General features: G+C 35.8%; 2 protein-coding genes across 2 annotated transcripts in view; one reads left to right on the top strand and one right to left on the bottom strand.

Moving 5' to 3' along the window:
* Window positions 1–12,093, top strand: part of MTMR2 (myotubularin related protein 2) — an 89,518-nt gene extending 77,425 nt beyond the window's left edge. Inside the window, exons 9-13 of the mRNA XM_031933832.1 lie at window positions 1,088–1,294; window positions 4,506–4,598; window positions 8,015–8,128; window positions 9,909–10,085; window positions 10,778–12,093. Coding sequence (XP_031789692.1) covers window positions 1,088–1,294; window positions 4,506–4,598; window positions 8,015–8,128; window positions 9,909–10,085; window positions 10,778–10,939 — 753 coding nt within the window. The 3' untranslated portion in view covers window positions 10,940–12,093. The remainder of the gene's footprint in view (window positions 1–1,087; window positions 1,295–4,505; window positions 4,599–8,014; window positions 8,129–9,908; window positions 10,086–10,777) is intronic.
* A 1,395-nt stretch (window positions 12,094–13,488) lies between these two features.
* Window positions 13,489–21,126, bottom strand: part of CEP57 (centrosomal protein 57) — a 42,544-nt gene continuing 34,906 nt past the window's right edge. The window contains exons 9-11 of the mRNA XM_023225669.2: window positions 18,143–18,381; window positions 16,814–16,958; window positions 13,489–15,148 (exon numbers count right to left, since the gene is read on the bottom strand). Of these exons, the coding sequence (XP_023081437.1) occupies window positions 14,918–15,148; window positions 16,814–16,958; window positions 18,143–18,381 (615 nt within the window). The 3' untranslated portion in view covers window positions 13,489–14,917. The remainder of the gene's footprint in view (window positions 15,149–16,813; window positions 16,959–18,142; window positions 18,382–21,126) is intronic.

The following is a 21,126-nucleotide window of genomic DNA, read 5'->3' as shown; positions in this document are numbered from 1 at the left end:
ATTCTCTTTGAAGCAATTGTGAATGGAAGTTCATTCCTGATTTGGCTCTCTGCTTGTCTGTTACTGGTGTATAAGAATGCTTGTGATTTTTGCATATTAATTTTGTATCCTGAGACTTTGCTGAAGTTGCTTATCAGCTTAAGGAGATTTTGGGCTGAGACAATGGGGTTTTCTAAATATACAATCATGTCATCTACAAACAGGGACAATTTGACTTCTTCTTTTCCTAACTGAATACCCTTGATTTCTTTCTCTTGCCTGATTGCCCTAGCCAGACAAGACAGGGATGCCCTCTCTGTTTTTCAAGTATAATACGATATGGCCATTGCAGGGAAGAATAGGCTGTACTGTCCTTTTGATTTTTATTTATTTATTTTTTTAAGATACCATACTTTTTTTTTTTGATATATCTAATTATGTTTAGTTTTAACTCAAGATCGATTTTAGAAAAGGTAAGTTATGTTGTAAAGGATTTCTGCATATTTAAAAAAAAGAGCTTAAGTTATTTTAAATAACAGATTGACATATTAATCTGTGAATTTTCATGCACAGTGTTACAGAAAAGTAGCTCACTCTAAAGTTTATACTGTGCTTGCTGTATACTCTGTGACATAAAAATCTTTAGTCAAAACAATACAATAAATGCGATAGAATATTTCAAAAGAGATCCAGTATTATTGCTTTCAGGTACTTGTCCCAATTTGGTTTCAGTAAGCGTTGTTTCAAATCATAAAAAGGCTCCAATTTCCATATCAATTATTTTTATTTAAATAGATGATGGAATATTTGATGATTCTTAGAAACAGATCTCTTTAGAACTTTTCTAAGAAGAATCTTACACCATGATTTATTTAGCACCCAAAGGTACTTTTTATTTGGGTATTTCATTGGGCAAATTAATAGGAGTCAGCAGTTAGGAGGTTTTTCTAGTTTTAAAAGCAAAATCTATATGTCTTCTACCATTTAAAAAAATTATTCTTAGGAAGGGACAAATGTTTTTCCTCGTGTTATTGAAATAGTGATCCCTCATAAGCTGTATTAGTAAATTTTGAAGAAGGAAGTATTTATTAAAAAATCTGTTTTCCAGCTTATTCTTGCAGGGGCTCTTAGGATTGCTGACAAGGTAGAATCAGGGAAGACATCTGTGGTAGTGCATTGCAGTGATGGCTGGGATCGCACAGCTCAGCTCACTTCCCTTGCCATGCTAATGCTGGATGGATACTATCGAACTATCCGAGGATTTGAAGTCCTTGTGGAGAAAGAATGGCTAAGTTTTGGACATCGATTTCAACTAGTAAGTAAGGAACCTTGACTTTTGATGCATCTTATACCAAGGCATGTGAAAAAAATACATTTTTAAAAATAAGATACTCTTCGAAATTGATCATTTATCTAGTGGGGCAAACGTTTTTGCTTGTTTTGGAAAGCATTAGGATATCCCTAACATGACTAGTCTGGAGCCAGAGCTAGCTATTTGTCAAGCATCTCACCCGGTCTTTTCTGTGATCTCCACTGGGAAACATCAGATATCATTCAGTGATTGTCCATGGGTGTTTCTGGGCAGGCGTTTTCCTAAGTAATTGAAAAACTTTTAGAAGGGTCTTTACCCAGATGCTGTCTGTAATGTTAACCTTTAGTATCCAGTAGTTACCAGAGTATACTAGCAGTGTTTATACAGTTGTCCCTTGGTATATGTGGGGGCTTGGTTCCCAGACCCCATGAATAGACCAAAATCCACACATACTCAAGTTCTGAAGCTGGCCCTGCAGGGACCGTGTAAAGTCTGCCCTCTGTGTATGTGGGTTCCGCATCTTGCATTTGGCTGAAACAAATCTGCATATAAGTGGACCTGTGCAGTGCTAACCGTGTTGTTCAAGGGTCAACTGTAACTTGAAAGGAACAGACATTTAAAGTTAGTCTGCTCTTTTGAACTTGAACTGTTAAATAAAATTGGGCACATGGGGTGTTGATTCAGATGGCTCACATTTTGCCGCTCTCTACACAATGTACTTATCATGAAATGGCCATGTAAAACAAACTCTTACTTCAAAGAATAAAGTTTTAGTCAGCCAAAGCTGCACATGTTCATATAAATGTGATCAAAATCAAACATTTTGGGGTATTTGAAGTTGCTATGGATTCCTAAATTGCTAACTCTGGTTACCTACTCCCCCTTCTTTTTTTCTTTACTAGTTATATTTTGAAAATAGAATTTTGACAATTAAAGGGCACCCAGGCAAGGGGATTTGCTCACAAGGTTAATGTAGAATAATGATTCTCAAACTTTTTGGTTTTAGGACCCCCTTTACATTGTTAACAATTATGGATAGCTTTTTTCCCCTAACTCCCCAAACTTGTTACCCAGAGAACTTTATGTGAGTTATATCTATCAATATTTGCCATATTGAAAATTAAATTTTAAAAAATTTAAAAATATTTCTTAATTTAGGAAATAAGCCTATTATATATTAACAGAAATAATATTTAAACGGAAAAATAGTTTCCAAAACAAAAAGTTAAGACTGGCATCGTTTTACTTTTACAAATTTAATGAGTTTGGCTTAAGAGAAGATAGCTGAATTTTATATTTATTTTTACCTTCAATCTGTTTTGTGAGTTTTAAGTATATGAAGAAAATCTAACCACATACAGATATGTAAGTGGAAAAGCAGAAAGTATGTTAATAGCTTTTTCAGGGAATTGTAGATATTCTTCTTTGATACTATGCCAGAACTTGATAAACGGTAGTTTCTTAGAGGTTAGTTGTTATATGGAATCCAAAATCAAATTAATGAATTTTTTAATCATTAAATTCCATTAGTCTCGCTTCCATTTTGAATAAATCTTTTACCCATGTGTGGTTTTCTAACATCACATATTGGTTATTTGGAAAGTACTGGCTTATTGAGTTACACAAATCTTCCAAATGTAAATGCATTTCATCATATAATACCTTAAAATCACACTTGTTAATCACCACCATTGATTTTGTCAGAAAAGCCTTCAAGTATTTTTAAGCTCATTACAGTGGGCAAAAGTTCTCCAAAAATTGAGTTTTCACTCAAAAGCTTGAATTTTTTCATTGACAACAAATACTGTCAGTTGTTTTCCTTTCAGTGATAATTCACATTGTACATTTTCAAAAAAAACTGTTTGTCTTTCTAATCACAGTGCATATATTGATTTTTCTTTCAAGTAAAAATGATGAGAAAGTATCTCCTACCTTACTACGTGCAGCAGCAAAGAGTTACACATATTTCCCGTTTTGTCACACAGGCCATTAAAAAAAAGTATACTTAAGGGATGAGATTTAATAAAATTAGTAATTTTTACTGCCTTGTTAAGCGAGTTTTTTCCTTTCTTTAACTGCGAGTGTCTGGTAGGGTAGAATACAGTGGGTACGAATGCAGTTTTAATTACAAGCATTGCCCTGCTTGATGCCTGCAGAGGCACCAGAATTTTTATCCTTCATAACTTATGCATCATTAGTGCAAATACCAACACACTGAAAAAGGTAAATAATGTCTTAATAAATTATGAAAACAGTTTTGACCTCACAGCCCTTGGATGTTTGTGGGCCACACTTCTATAATTTCTGCTTTGGGGTAAGGAGCAGGATTCTGTTTTCAGTTATCTGAGTCAAAGGTCCTCAGAAGAAATAACTGAGAAACCAGGTAGATGACTGCATGCTTGAAGGGTGGATGTCAGGCATTTTTGGCAGATTTTCTAAGATGTGTGCTAATACGGTTCCTCCTAATGAAGACACATTAGCGCTAAGATAGGATGGGGTACCCTTCACTCACTGGTCAAGGTATTAACAGAGAGTGGTGCTTTCTGAGGCCAGTGTCCATGTAACTTATTTCTCAAAGAGAGAAAAAAATCTCTAGGACAAAAATCTGGCCTCTGAGTTCTGACTGCTTCCATCTTTTATTAGCAACCTTTTTAGGATCTGGGTTTATTAAATAGAGTTGTAATTCGTATTACAAGCACTTGTGTCAGAAAATATCTCAGCAGTTTGCACATCAAAATGTTAATAGATTTCTGCTCAGCAGGATAATGGGTGATTTTTTACTTACGTTGCAATGCTCTTTAAAAGACTCCGAAAAATTTTATGTATTTGTGACAGGGCTCGCTTTGTCATCTAGGCTGGAGTGCAGTGGTGCGATCATAGTTCACTGTAGCCTTGTACTTTTGGGCTCAAGCCAGCCTCCCACCTTAGCCTCCTGAATAGCTAGGACTACAGGTGCATGCCACCATGCCTGGCTTTTAAAAATTTTTTGTAGAGATGGAATCTTGCTATGTTGCCCAGACCCATCTCAAATTCCTGGCTTCAAGTGATCCTTCCACCACAGCCTCCCAAAGTGTTGGGATTACAGGTGTGAACCACAGTACCCAACTTTGAAAATTTTTAGACTATTGACCAATTATTATTTTTTAAAAAAATTATTTCCACCAAAACATGAAAACTCCCCCAAAGTTCATATATTTCACTCTTTTTGCTTCAGAGAGTTGGCCATGGAGATAAGAACCATGCAGATGCAGACAGATCGCCTGTTTTTCTTCAGTTTATTGACTGTGTCTGGCAGATGACAAGACAGGTAATTTATCTGGCCTATTATTCTTATATATCTTTCAGTTTTCCTGTCAGAGTGGGGAGATTTGGTCACTGATTATCCTATAGATCATTAAATGGAAATTCTTGTAACATCTCCATGTCCATGTGAGAGCTATTATTTATTGTCATATTATGAATCAGGTTAAAGATTAACACTTGACAGTTTGATTCTATTAGCCTTTCAATGAGTAGCATTGATAATACCTCCCAAGAGGTTTAATCCTTTGTTTTGAACAAATAGTGTTAAACAGGCTCACCTAGAAGCTCATTTATATATTGCTAAGTGGAAATAAAATAAGCAAGGTAGCACAAGCAAAATCAAATCTTTTAAGTAACTTAACTGTTAATTTTTTAAAAAATTTCCATCTGCTCGTTCTGAAAATTTGTATTATAAGGGAAAAATGTTTATATAGAAAGCATAACAAGGGGGGGCACCTATTTCATTCAGTTCTTTTTATTTTTTGGCATGGAGTGAGCTATTTTGGCTTTTAGAACTTCTAACAAATTTGAAATATTAATATAAATGAATTTAATCTTTTGGAAAGAGCAGAGGGGACTGAGAAAACACCTGGTTTACCGTGAGATCACTTTATTAATGAGGCAAGGGGTCACTGTCTTAAAAAGATGATTTAATTCTGACTCAAGAAAAACTATCTGGAAACCCTGTTGAATGCAGCTCATTGGGAGGTAATTGTTTACCTAAGGCTTTTATTAGACCCCAAAACAACTGGAAGTCTGAATTGTTTGTACTTAGATTGTCATATGAATTTAAAGTAGGGCAAGTGCTGGCTCTGCTTGGCTTTGGATCATATTTATTTAGGAGCATATTTTTAGCTTCAATAAAATACTATTTCAATAAAAAAATTAATAGTAATCAGGTGAAATAATCAATTATTATATTTAATAGTCCTTTGCCTCCATAAGCATTTCTGCATGGGTGAATTATTTAGAAACATGTTGGGTTAAATGAAGCATTTTCGTAGCTATGACTACAATATGATGAGACTAGTGTTTTAGCATATATACTGAAAAGGTGTATACAATTCAGTTTTGGTTTATAAATCAGACCTTCAGTGTGTTGGGAGGTAGGAGGAAGGAGAGGTGCTATATACCTAGTTTAACAAATGTTTAGTGCTTTCTTGGATTAGGTTTGACTTTTTCCTTTGGAATTGGCTTTGAGGCAGTGTATCAACTACCTAAGTTCCTACAATTCTTTTTTGGATATGTGACCCAAAACACTAGGACCCCACTTCTGACTATTACCATATTCAGTTTTAAATAACCTTTGACTATTGGCAAAAATCAAATTCCCCATGAAAGGAGTAGGAAAGCTCTTTGAAACCGTGGTATTGTTGATGGTTGTGTGTACTGCTTTCCAAGGTGAATACCTTGAAGGAAACGATGTATTTGAATATCAGTTCTGATATATTTGTTAGAAAAAAAGCACATTTACCAATATCTTGCAAAGACTACATGATAATCTACAGCCAACCACCCTGAATGCACCCATCTCATCTGATTTTGGAAGCTAAGCAGGGTCAGGCCTTGTGAGCACTTGGATGGGAGAAGAGTACATCATAATACATTTCTTCCTTAGTAATTTTAATTTTGTTAACTTTTTATATGCTCTATCTAAAAGTAGTTTAACCCTAATTGTGAGCATGGCACTAAATAAAAGAAAATCAGTTTAAATCTGTATTTTTGATAGAACCTAAAATACTTTTATAGCTGTCTTTATTTTATACACCTAGTGTTTTTCTGTATATTTTCTTCCTGAATATAAAGCATATTAGCTAGTCGTAACGTTTGTTAGCAATTATCAGTTTTATAAATACTTGAATACTAGTACAGAGACCTGAATAGCACATTTGTCAAAACAGAACCAACTATGTTATGATAGCCAGATTCTACACCTCTCCTCCTATTTCCATCCTCATCTCTGTCACCTCAGTCCTGAGATCAGGAAGCAGTTGTTGAAGGGCCTTTTAGATTTTAAACATGTAAATAAAACAAAATAGTTCTCTTCTGCTTAGGATTTTAAAAGCAATAGCTGCAGTTAATGCCCTGCTATTTTAGTTTCTTTGTGAGGAAATGCCTACTGATGAAGCTGTCTTCTCATAACTGAGCTAATCGTTTTGCCAAGAAGATGAAAAACTAATCACAGGCTTAGATCCTTGGGACTGCTATGTAGTGATTCAGGATGCATTCATATTTGGCTATATAATAAGGCTGTTAAGAGTGTGAACAAATACAGGAGATGGGATTTATTTTTTAAAGGAATAAATGGAATTTGACAAGAGAGTTTTTTACAATTAGCTTTTTGTTGTGGAAATGCTTGGTCATCTTCTGCTTGATCATCTGCTTCATTCAGCTTCACAGCCACAAAAATTATTCAAGGCCTACTAAGGGCCCTTTCTTGTTTAGGAAATCTGTCATGTTACCTTGTCTATACTTGCTAAAATGTAGGAAACTTCAAGGCAAAGTTGTTTTCATCCCTGTTCCATTTACATGCCGTTTATACTATTTTCCTCCGCTATAAAGGAAGGGATCTAAGAAGTAAAAACTTGGAAGCAATGTGTATTTTCACAGTCTGCAATCTAAATATTTATGTAATTTCTTACATACAGCCCTATAATTGGTAGAACCTTCCATAGAAGCTTCCAAATAATTCTGAAATATTAGATAGGATGGATTAAACGAAACCTTCTAACTTATGGGGGTTTGTAATTTTTTATTTGATTAGTCCCCTAAAATTGTGTTGTGTAAAACTAAGGCATCCAGTCAAGCCCCTGGCTTGGGTTAGAGAGTGAATTTTCTTTTTGTTAGATGCTGTTAAAATAGTGGTTTACAAGGGACTCTGGTTTGATGGGATGGATGTTCCCTGAAAAGTTTAGGTCAGTGCAAAAGTAATTGCCATTTCAGTGGCTAAAAACTGCAATTACTTTTGCACCAACCTAAGTATTTAATAGGTTGATTAACTTGTAAATTACCTGCCTTAGATGTTTACTTTTGTGTATTGCTAACATTTTCTGGAGACATTATTGGCATTTTTTTGTGTAATCCTTAGAAAAAACAACTATGTTGCTGAAAATTTAAAGAATCTTAATAATGTTTATGGTCATTTTTGGCAGAGAATGCCTAGAGTTGCCAGAATTGTGTAAGTCAAAATTCAGCCTGCAAGTTTAGGGTTAGCAGATATAGTGGATACAGAAATGTGGTCAGAAAAGTGGTAACAAGATGTATGAAAAAATCATACAAATAATGCCATAATGGTTTGGAATAATGTAAATTTGAATGTTTAACTTATTTTTAAATACTACCTCAAAGATCTACCCATTACAGGGATGAGTATGCTTGAAGAATGTCTTAATTTATGTGTTTGTGATGTTCGATTTACAGTTTCCTACCGCATTTGAATTCAATGAGTATTTTCTCATTACCATTTTGGACCACCTATACAGCTGCTTATTCGGAACATTCCTCTGTAATAGTGAACAACAGAGAGGAAAAGAGGTAAAATATGAAACATGACCTTACCCATACTATCTCTACTGTATACTTTTCCCTGAAAGAATGTACTCTGTGATAGATTTCAACTGAAGTCATTCTTTTGGGTCATACTTTATCTTACATGCTATAATATTGATTGCTTCCTTCCATAGATCTGGAACTGATATATTCTGAAGTATCTTTGTCACAAGGCTGAAGGTGCTAGCTAGCTGTCTGCTATGAGTTCATGGGTGGGAAATAGTTTCTGCTAAAGAGAACTGAAGTATGTGAAATCTAAGGAGCACCAGTGTACCAATCTTTTTCTATGTAGAATGGAAATCCTTTACAGTAGGTGCAGAAAAATTTAATTAGCAGAAAATGTATATTCGAGTGAATAGGCAGCTCAGATTCCCAAGTATATCCTATTTATGGAGACATTTTAGGTTAAGTTTTTGAGTTTTTTAAGTTGTAGAGTAATACTGTAAAAAAATTCAAACACATAAAAGATAATATGTGGAAAGTTAAAGTTTTTTGTTATCCCACTTTTCCTCAGAGGTATCACTGTTACGTGGGATTGGTATTAAGAAGAAATGGTGTAAGGATTACATTTCAAGTTTTACTTCTTTCTCAAAACTTGTCTATCCTATGTATCAACATCTGAATCATCTTGATTAGTTTCTCCCTCTGCATCAACTTTTATTCTAAAAAATGTGGTTATAAAGTAGTTTGTTTTATTTTATAAAGCACAGTAGGAATAAGTACTTGCACTGAAGCCCAGTTGCTGGGTTCAAATCTTGGATCTATCACTTACTGTAACAGTTCGCTTGGGGAAGTCAATATCTCCTTTTGTAAAATTATGAAGATTTTTAAATAAGCGATACAAAATACCACAAGAACTGCTATGTAGTATTTCCTAGACTTCCTTAAAGGCAGGTATTAAATTTTTAAATTCACCTTATGTTTCAGTGCCTAGCATGCAGTAAATATTTCTATGCATAGCAGGCACTCAATAACTTAAGGAATGTTCATTAGAAATAGCATAACTAAGTTTCAAAGATAGTTTTATTTTTTGAGAGCCTTGGGTAGGAATCATTGATTTAAAAAAAAAAAAAAAACTTTTGAAATTAATACTTTTTAAAATTAATAATAGGCATACCATGAAATTCACTTTGATAGTGTATAGTTGACTGGTTTTTAGTATATCTGAGTTGTACAGCCATCACCACATTTTCATTTCAGAACATTTCATCACCTCAGAAAACCTGGTAATAGTCACTCCCCATTCAGCCGTGCCAAACACTAATGTTTTTGTCTCTGGATTTGCCTTTTCTGGACATTTCATATAAATGGAATCATTTAATCAGTAAACCTCGTATCTGGCTCCTTTCCTTTAAGGTTCATACATTGTATATCATTTCTTTTTATGGCTGAACAATATTCCATTGTGTGGATATATTTTACTTATCCATTTATCAGTTGATGGACTTTTGGGTTGTTCCCACTTCTTGGCTATTAATGAATAATGCTGGTTTGAACATCTATAAAAAAGTTTTCGTACAGACATGTCTTCCGTTTGTTGGATAGGTACAAGAGTGGAATTGCTGGATCATGTGGTATCTCTTTGAGGAACTGCAGACTGTTTTCCAGTACCCTCTGATTTTAATATAAGTTGGTTTATCACTGAAGTCTCCAAGTCCACATTCTCTAAAGAGATTTTAATGACAAAGTACTTTTTTCCAAATTTCATCTAAAGTGTAAATGGCTTATGTGGTGGATAATCTTTACCTATTTTTCCTGCCTACAGAATCTTCCTAAAAGGACTGTGTCACTGTGGTCTTACATAAATAGCCAGGTGGAAGACTTCACTAATCCTCTCTATGGGAGCTATTCCAATCATGTCCTTTATCCAGTAGCCAGCATGCGCCACCTAGAGCTCTGGGTGGGATATTACATAAGGTGGAATCCACGGATGAAACCACAGGTATGTGCTGTACAATATACAGTGGGAGTTTTCATTCATACAATGCAACTTTTGTCTCCTTAAAAGCAGCTGGAAAGATTATCTGTGTATATTTGAAACTTTACTCTTTACCCATTGATAGTTAACAACTGTATAGTAGAAAAAGTACTATACTGGGGCAGGGTAGTCAGTATACCTGGTTCTTAGGACTGCTTGTATGACATCGGACAAATCACTGCTCTCTTTTCTCTCATCTTCCCTCTTCTGTCTGGATAACCTCTAGGGGGTCTTGTTTTAATAAGCTGAAGAAAGTAGCTTTAGGAAAGTTAAAAGGTGAACAAAATTCTGGTCTACTGTGAATATGTTTATGGAATATTAATTACTTAGAACTGTTTAAGACTAAAAACCTGTAAATAATAGGGACTCTTCTGACTACCGACTTTTAATTGTGTTAATTATTTGTTGTATTTGGAAAAGTACCAGTTTCAGGAGCACCTACACAGCAGGTTATTCTCTGGAAATACTCAGGGGCACTGGGAAAGCCAGTGGAAAGATGAGTGGTGTCCAAAGTCCCTGTATTTAACTTCACTGATGGGTTGGAAAGGTGCCACTGGTTCCAACAGCTGAAAGAACATACACTGCAACATTTAGGGAATGATTTGACTCTTTGGTCAGGATTTCCTAGTTGAATATTTTATGTTTTGCTGTTGCAGGAACCTATTCACAACAGATACAAAGAACTTCTTGCTAAACGAGCAGAGCTTCAGAAAAAAGTAGAGGAACTACAGAGAGAGATTTCTAACCGATCAACCTCATCCTCAGAAAGAGCCAGCTCTCCTGCACAGTGTGTCACTCCTGTCCAAACTGTTGTATAAAGGACTGTAAGATCAGGGGCATCATTGCTATACACTCTTGATTACACTGGCAGCTCTATGATGAGTAGAAAGTCTTCTGAATTTAGAACCCATCTATGAGAGAAAGTTCAGTCACTTTATTTATTTTAAATCTCTCTAGGATGAGTTTAGAACTGTAGCAGTGCAGGTGGCTTAAGTGAAATAACTCCATATGTAATTACATGATTATGATACTAATCTTTTAAGTATCCAAAGGATATTAAAATACTTCAATCCTGGATCCACAGTGGGAACAAGTTTCTATTAAAAGGCAAATGCTGTTACAAATTTTTGGCATCTGGTAATATTAAAACCATTTTAGAAATATACTCTGTGCTCACTGTGCAGAGGAATATTAGTTTTCAAACCAAAACTGAAATTCTGTGGCATCACATATATTGGGCCTTGATGTCATGACAGATCAAAATCATTTGATATCCCTTTCTCCATTCTAGGTTTTTCTTTTTTTCAGTAATTGATTTACCTTGATCACTTTTCAACTTCCATATTCTTCATATAGTAAAAGGCAAAGTGTTGAAGATATTACGGTGTAGTAGTAGTTGAAAATTATTGCTGTCATTGTTTACATACTTAAGACGTATTAGCAAGTTGATCCAAAATGGGAGGCCTTACAGATGTGCCTGGGGGAACATGAAGGGCAGAAAGCAAAGAATTCCATGCCCTTCAGATTAGCCCAATTACCAGAAGCATCATGGAAGATATTTTAAAAACTATTCACTTGTTTTGTGTCTGAACACACAGAAGCTAATTGGCAAGTTTTTAAGAAGTATTTAAAAATCTCTTACTAGGATTGACATTTTTTCTGAAGTCTGTATAAATAGCTTATAGTGAGAAGTACTATGCTCAAATTTTACATTTTTCCTTTTGCAAATTCTATAATTTCCACTGAATAAGTCTACCAAAGAACACACTGCATGTAAAAGATGTATTACAATCTCAAAGCCAGTAAAAGAAATCTTGCTTCACTGTTCACCTGCTACAAGTAAGAGTTTGGTGCTGGTAGAAACATTTGACTTTTATTCTATATAAGAGCCATATGTAATGTACTGTAACAAAGGAGCTTCTTGTCCCTTGGTCTTTTAATTAAAAGAAATTCCAACTGACTTTTAAACTTTGTTCTTGTCCAAAGTTGCCTTTTCTTTTTTTCCCCCAGAAATATTTGGAAATTATTGGAGGAATATGCACCCCACATGAAAATGTTCAATTTGTACCCATTTTCCCTTAACCAACACCCAAATCAAACAAAATATACACTGTTTTTCTACTCACTAATTCACTATACAGTGAATTACTATACACTATACTGAACCTTAGCCTCCCTCTTGGTCTTGCAATGAGGAACTATAGTTTCTACTAGTATATCCAATTTAGCAAAATTAGCACCAAAATGATTTATTTGGTAATTGTGTGAAATACAAGCTTTTTAATAGGGCATTTAAGTGGCTAGCAAATCGGTATTAAACACTAAGCTTTCTACTCCAAGTATTTCACAAATGCATCTGCCATTTTCCTTATTTAAACCTTGATTATCTTGGCCTGATACCACATGAAAGAATGTAGAATGGCTGAAGAGATCAAGAATTTAAAGCTTCTAGTCTTAATATACTTGCATCCACTTCAAATTCCAATCAAAAGCCAGGGCAATCTAAGTGCAACCCTACCACTTCTCTGCTGAGAACCTTCCAGTGGTTCCCCTCACCTTCTGCAGAAGTCTCCAATATGGAGTACATGCACTTGAGCATTTAAGATATACCACTGGTGTGTGTGTGGAGGGAGGAGGAATACTAGCACTTTTTATATATTTACACAAGCAAAACTTTTAAATATTTGAATTGACAGTTACACGTTTCATAACTTTGTATGTCTGTTGGTTGTGCAGGTGTAATTTTTTCCCTTTTTGATTAGGGTTACAAAATTTAGAGACCAGTATGATTAAGTTGAAGCTCCTTAGCCTCCTTCGACCTAGTTTCTGCATACCTCAACTTTTATGTACCAGTGCTACTCTTCTGTTCAGAACTGCCTCATGTAATCTGCAGATTCCTGCTTCCCCACTTTTGTTCAGTCTATCTTGTGCACCTGGAACAACTGTTCTCCCTTGTGACTAATTACTCTTTTCTAGTGTTTAGGCATCACCTCTTCCTCTGGGAAGTTATCTGATTCACGACTGCCTTCCCTGACATCCTCTGTGCCCTCACAGCACTGTGTATATGGCTACTACCACTGCAGTTCACATTATATTGGAATGAACAATTCACCTGTCTACCACAAGTCTGTAAACATAACTTACTTGAAATGAATTGCAATAAAGCTGTGTTACAACGTAAGTGGATGGATGACACATTCCTCTACTGTAAACTTGCAGATAAGAAAACTGAAACAGTATTTTTTCACTTCTCACCTGAGAGTACAAAAAGCTGGAGTAGATCAGTTTGAATCCTAGTTGAGAAATGGGGTGGGATTTAGCATCATTCAATCACCCTTCTCCTAATTAGGACTCAGAGCCACTACAATTCAAATGATGGTTATACAATTTAATGACCTGAAATTCAAACAAGGAGATAACAGCAGTTTTTAATAGTTGAAATGGTGGTTGACACATATATTTATCATGTCACCAGTGCACTGTTTCTCACGTCTCTTGTGTCTATGGGCTCACAGTTATTAATTCGATCAAGCTACAAACCTACTCATTAGAAAACTGGACACACAAGCACAAGTTTACAAGCCACAAACACCCCAAAATCTACTTAAGGATGCTAAATTAAAGCCTGTTACTGTAGTATCTTGTATCATGAGGAAATCTAATATTCTTGGGCTCTCTTTCTATGTAAGCATGAGTATAGCAACTAAGTACTAGTTTTTTCTCTTCATCAGTACATTGATGTCCTATTTAGAAATGCATTTTTTGAGAGCTTATCACAAAGCCTTTACTAACAGGCTGTTAAGGAAAGTTTCAGTGTTTCTTTTAAAAAGGTGCTTTATTGACTTTAAATTTATAAAAGGTTAACATGTCTTGATCTAGTTGAAATTATGATTTATAGCAACATGATAACAATTATGTGTACAGTTCATATTCCACTCATACTGTACACCAGTAAAAGCAAATATTCAAAGGGTTCTCTAAGTTTCAAGATTAAAAACCATAATGCCTTGACTGAATATCATGATTACAAAACAGGTGTTAAGAACTGTGAAGGTATATGCTCACAACATATCCCTTCTCCCATTCTCACTTTATTCCAAAATCTCATTTCACTGACAATTTGTTTATACTTTCAAAAATCCTTTTATAATTTTTACAGATATAACTCAAAATGACTGCTTGGGTCTTTAAAAAAATTAACAGATTAAAAAGCAATACAAGTGCACTTAATACTGATCAAAGTCTGAAATGCCAAAAAGCAAAATAAAAATCATCTGAAATATATATATATATATTTAAATCTAGAAAAACTCCACCAATAGTAGAAGCAAAGTATGTTTAATGGTTGCTTTGGAAAGGGGAAGGGGGCACTTCATGCCAGAGAGATTTAAAAACGAGACTTTTCAAGCAAGCACTGCCTATGGCATAGTCTCATATTTTGAAAATGTAAACCTAATTTTAAATATAAAGAACTATTTAAAAAAAAATCACACCCACAAGTAAAAAACTGGTAATCTGTTTACAAAGTGCAATATATCAGTACAGCAAACTCATCTCAACAAAACAAGATAATGTGTGGTTTCTCAGGCTTTAAAACCCCCCTGGTTTCCATTTAAATGCTTTAACATTGAATCATCCTGCATACATGAAAAGCCTGTGTAATGAAGCCTGGGTCCCTTAACACCTGCTATTAATTAATTCCAACATAAGTGAGTATGAGACCTGGGAAGTAAATTGTCATCATCTGATTGATGAGGTACAGAGTATCTGAATAAAATTTCTGACCTGGTTATGAGTCAGTAATCCCAACACAAACTACTGCTTTGTAGTGAATTCTGTATGGTTTGCATGTCCTTCAATAACTGAAGATTTTTTCTGCCTTTTTCTCCAGGTCTCAGTTTGGTAAAATCTTTCTTATTTGTGGTCCCTGTGATTCCAGAACGGCCGCTGCTGTTTCCTTCTTCATCAAGAGTCTTTTTGGTAGCTTTTAATTCCTTCTTCTGCTTCTCTAACTTCTGTTTCTCCAGCTATACCAAATAACCAAGGCAGGAAGGAAAAGGAGAATTTAATGAAAATATTTTTTTGTGACAACAAAAAGTTAAAAAGAGTACCTTTTTCTGGTTAACTCTCATGCTAACTGAAACTCAAATAATACATTCTAGGCTTTTTTTAAAATTCAAAACCTACTGCACTAGTCATTTAACACTTAAATATCAATGTAAATAAATATATGCTTAAATATATATAACAATATACAAACAAGTAAACCTGGGTAAACAAATTCTGGTTGTCCTAAATTAAGGCAATATTGCCAAAGTACAGAACAGGGCGAGTGAGAAACAAGGGGAGTTGAAGGAAACTCATGGAGGAGGCAAAAATCAGACACACAGAAAGAACGGGAAGGATTTTCACAAATGGGAGAAGAAGAGAAAGGCATTCTAGAAACTAGTCTGAGGAGGCAAAGAAGCAATTTCCAGATGGATGAACAGATGTACTTGGTAATGTATTAATACTATGAAAAGAATTTGATTTTTGTTCCATTATTTTAGAATAATTTAAAATAAGGGAGCTTTATTTTTAGTCAAACTGATGCTGGCATGTTGGTGTTCCATTAGAATAAGTCTAATTAGTATAAGCAACAAATTAGACCATTACTCCTTACTCCTACAGGAATACTTTGCTTGTATTTCTTTTTCATACATGAACTTTGAAAAAACATCCCAAGTTTTAGAGTTGAAAAGGCTAGTTTCATCCCAGCTCTGCCATTTCCCAGTGAGCTGGTACTTGGGCAAGTTATTTAATGTCACTGAGAATTCCCAGAAAATGTGGCCTAGCATCCTCATCTATGAGAATATACCCATTTCATAAGCCATTTGTGAAAATTAGATGACACACTCAAAGCACTTGGCACTGGGTCTATCATATGGCTACCAATCAACAGCCAACAAACCTGTTCTGCTCTCTGAACTTCTCAGCCTTCTCCATTTCAGTCAGTGGAATCACCATCCTGCCTAACTCCCTCTCCTTCTACATGATACCCAGCAGCAAATAACCCCAATATTTTTTTGACTTCCAAAATATACCTCAAATCTGTTTACCTCTGCCCAAACCCAACTACTGTCTTGCTGACCACCTCTGATATGTCTATAGCTGATCTCTCAGCCTCTCTGCCTTGATCCCATCACCCTACCCCTAGTCACTATAGTAATCTCTTAAATACCTGAATCATGTTTCTCTCTGGATGAAAACCCTTGAGTGTGACGTCACCATTGCATCTAGTAGATACTACATTGTTGGCTGATATAAAATGATTAGTAACATAAATACATTTCACATATTTAATGTTTGACTTATTCCTTTGGAAACAGAATTTCCCAGGTGCTTTTTAAAAAAACTTACTTGGATAAACTGAGAACTATTTAAATTCATCAAATAAGTTAAAGCTTATTCATAAAGAATATTAAATACATTCAGTATTTGAACGATGTATCTTAATTGAATATGCTAAGTGACTAAAAGTGTCTTCTTTCCTAATCCACTTACCAATTCTTAATGAACAAATGTCTTCAGTAAAGAAGTATCTCTTGTAGATATTTATCTATGATACACTTAGTGTCATAATTTAATATTTGAATTAAAGTGTATTTTTTTTCTTAATCATTAGAAACTTGAGTGAAGGAAAACTGAGTTACCTGGGCTTGGTATTTTCGAACTTTAGTTATTTGGTTGGCTTTTGCTTCCATCCTTCCCACTAATGCCTCCAATTCACACTCTAACTTGTCTTTCAGTTCAACGGTTGGTGACTCCTGGATAAGTTTTGCAAGTTGCTGGTGATCACTATATACAAAGCAGAAGTAGAACGTGGTTAAGTTTTCTATGTTTCATGGCTAGGTCTATTATACCTTACTCATTATGGGGTTACTGCCCCATGTGTTTAAAAAATGACTCCATTTTTTGAATACAGCAAGAAATTTTTTTTTGAGATGGAGTCTCACTCTGTTGCCCAGGCTGGAGTGCAGTGGGGCAATCTCAGCTCACAACAAGCTCCGCTTCCCAGGTTCATGCCATTCTCCTGCCTCAGCCTCCTGAGTAGCTGGGACTACAGGCGCCCACCACCATTCCTGGCCAATTCTTTTGTATTTTTAGTACAGATGGGGTTCACCATGTCAGCCAGGATGGTCTCAATCTCCTGACCTCATGATCACCCGCCTCAGCCTCCCAAAGTGCTGGGATTATAGGCGTGAGCCACTGTGCCCAGCCTAGATCAAGAAATTTTTAATTGAAAATATGAATTTAAAAGTTCAAGAAAGGCACTGGAGGGAAATACAAGAGTTCTTAATTTCAAGGTTAAATCTTTATATTCATCTTTTCCCCAAAAGAATACTGTATATGTAAAGGAAAGTCTAGAGATGAATCTTGTTCTTCAGACACCCATGTCCTAACTTATCAGTTAAGTTTAGCTAAAATGAATGTAATGTCAGGCACCAGATAATGATGTAGTACACAACAGACCACATATACAACAGTGATCCCATAAGACTTTAATATCATATTTTTACTGTACCTAGGTATGTTTATATACACAAATACTTACCATTGTGTTACAACTGCTTATAGTATTTAGTAGTAGAGGAACATGCTGTATAGTTTTGTAGCCTAGGAGCAATAGACTATAAGATTAGCACACTCCTACAGGCATAAGGAAAAAAAAAATCGCCTAATGATATATTTCTCAGAGCACATCTCTGTCATTCAGTGATGCATGACTGTATATCATAAGTTCTCAGACAAAGAAATACAACTTAAACATAAACCTTGGTCTTCAAAACATTTAACAGTAAGAGAGAGATTTTACCCTTATTAGTTGTATTTGTTAAAGTCCCAGTAACTTGGTTGGTGTAAGGATTGTGCTCAGCCATACTTGCTCAACAAAGTAAAGTAAGAATAATAAAGTCAACAAGTTTTTAAAAACTGAGGTTTTAGAGCTAAATTGAATTAAAAAACAACAAAAAACAACTCACAAGCTCATTTGCCCAAATTCATCCTGTAAAGTCTGTAAGACTTCTGCTAGCTCCTCATTAATACCGTTGGAGGGAGATGTTACTGACAACTTCTTACTTTTACCACCTCGTGAAGATACTTGCTTTGCCAAAGGAATACTGTTGATGACTCGATCATTGCACAAAGCTTTACTGTGTTGCTTCATTAGATGCAAGACAAGCTGAACATTAGCTACCACGGCATGGCTAGGACTTGTGGACTAAAGGAAGAAAAATGATGAAAGTAGTAACTGAAGTTATATTCTCTACACCACTTTCTATTCCCTAAGCCTAGGTAAAAAGAACTCTTCACCCCTCAAAGTACAGTATATAAATCCTAAAATTATTCTGATCATGATGTTCTTCTATTTGCAATTCTCTGATATAAATCCACTAACTATAATGTTTCGGAATGGAAAATAAGGCCCTACATCATTGAGCTGCAACCTACATTTCCTAGCCTCATGTCCTATCATCCTCCACTTCTCTCCATTTTGTGAACAAACCATATTTGCAGATGACATTTTTTGGTGTGTTAGCAATATTTGTATCATTCTTTAAAACCCAGTTCAAATATATTATTTTTAAAGGCTTCCTTAAAACTGCCAGGTAATCAGTCCATCTCAGATCACCTATAACACTTTACATATCTCTCTCATATCATTTATCATAATATATTTTAATTGCTTTTACATATCTATTTCACCTGTTAAACAGTGTACATCCAGGTGGTAGAGACTTGTTCATTTCTCTATCTTGGAATAATAGGAAGCACTAAATACATGTCTATCACATGTGTAAGAAAAACCTGGTAAGACTTCTCAAAAATATTTTGTTTTTGTTTTAAACACTAAACCAACAATCTCAATGTACTATTCCATTTTATAAATAGATGGTTGGGCTTACTTGGCTCCATAAATATCATTAGACAGCATATTTAAAATGCAGGTTCCTAGGCAGCACACCAAACTCACTGCAGAGTTAAGAGTTTGGAAATTTGTTTTCAAGTCCTCCAGTTGATTTTGATTAGCCAGATTTGGAACCACCATGCTAAGGTAAACATATGCTTTCCTTCTAATCTTAGTTCCCATTGTTAGCTAGCAAATTGAATACAGCAGTATTGTATAACACATCCAAGTGGGAGTTTATTACATCAATGCAAGGCTGGTCCACTATTCAAAAATCAATCGATGTAACCACTATTTTGCTCATAACTTGTAATATATATTTATTATACTAGTTGCCTATAAGTACACTTTCAGTATGCAATAATTTTAAAAATTATCTTGTTCCTGTTATTTTTCTGATTATATTAATATGCACTTGACCCTTGAATAATGGAGGGGTTAGGGGCACCAACCACCCATGCAGTCAAAACTCTGCCGTAATGAAACTATTTTTTTTCCTTCAACTTTTAAGTTCTAGGGTACATGCACAGGTTTGTTACACAGGCAAATGTGTGCCACGGTCGTGTGTTGCACAGATCAACCCATCTCCTAGGTATGAACCCCAGCATCCATTAGGTACTCTTCCTGATGCTCTCCCTCCCCGTTGACCAACTCCCTCACCAAACAGGCTCCAGGGCATGTTGCTCCTCACTATGTATCCATGTGTTCTGATCATTCATCTTCCACTTATGCAGCTGAGAACTATAAAAAAACTTTGCCCTAAAATGTAACTAATAGCTTGCTATTGACTGGAAGCATTTATATTATGTTTTATGTATAAACTATATTCTAAAAGTAAAGTTAGAAGAAAATATTAAGAAAATCCTAAGGAAGAGGAAGTATATTTACTATTCATTAACTGTATCACCATACAGGCCTTCATCCCTGTTATTCACTGTTGAGTAGGCGGCAGAATAGGGTTGGTCTTGCTGTCTCAGCAGTGGCAGAGGCAGAAGGGGTGGAGAGGGTGGAGGGGGAGGCAGGAGAGGCTAGCACATTCTGTGTAACTTTACAGAAGTACACTATGATTTGTCTTGACTTTTCTGCCTTTTCATTTCTCTAAAAATGTTTCTATGTGGTACCAATTCTTCTTCCACCATTTGCTTTAGTTTCAGTGATGTATCATAGAAGGGTCTATGTCATAAAAGTCAAAAGCAGGCTGGGCACAGTGGCTCATGCCTGTAATCCCAGCACTTTGGGAGGCTGAGACGGGTGGATTACCTGAGGTCCGATTTCGAGACCAGCCTGGCCAACATGGAGAAACCCTGTTTCTACTAAAAAAATACAAAAATTAGCCAGGCATGGTGGTGCATGCCTGTTGTCCCAGCTACTTGGGAGGCTGAGGTGGGAGAACTGCTTGAACCCAGGAGGCAGAGGCTGCAGTGAGCTGAGATGGAACCATTGCACTCCAGCCTGGCTGACAGAGCGAGACTCTGTCTCAAAAAAAATAAAAAAGGCCGGGCGCGGTGGCTCAAGCCTGTAATCCCAGCACTTTGGGAGGCCGAGACGGGCGGATCACAAGGTCAGGAGATCGAGACCATCCTGGCTAACACGGTGAAACCCCGTCTCTACTAAAAATACAAAAACTAGCCGGGCGAGGTGGCGGGCGCCTGTAGTCCCAGCTACTCCGGAGGCTGAGGCAGGAGAATGGCATAAACCCGGGAGGCAGAGCTTGCAGGGAGCTGAGATCCGGCCACTGCACTCCAGTCCGGGCGACAGAGCGAGACTCCGCCTCAAAAAAAAAAAAAAAAATAAAAATAAAAAAATAAAAAAGTGAAAAGCAGTCTTGAATAATTAGAACCCTTCTGCCAGACTGTCTGATGTCAGTGTGTTTTCTGACATTACTTCTACGTTGTCTTCCTCATCTTGTGGCAATGGTTTGAAAGCACTTGTATCCATCCCAGTCGTCTTCTGTTAATTCCTCTGTCATGGTGTCTACTGACTCTTGAATTTCTCCAAGATTCGTATCCTGAAATCCTTCACCTCCAACCTTTTTTTTTTTTTTTTTTTTTTTTTTTT

The sequence above is a fragment of the Piliocolobus tephrosceles genome, chromosome 13 (genome assembly GCF_002776525.5).
Source record: "Piliocolobus tephrosceles isolate RC106 chromosome 13, ASM277652v3, whole genome shotgun sequence".
Taxonomy (NCBI): domain Eukaryota; kingdom Metazoa; phylum Chordata; class Mammalia; order Primates; family Cercopithecidae; genus Piliocolobus; species Piliocolobus tephrosceles.
This window is presented reverse-complemented; position numbering and strand designations above follow the sequence as displayed.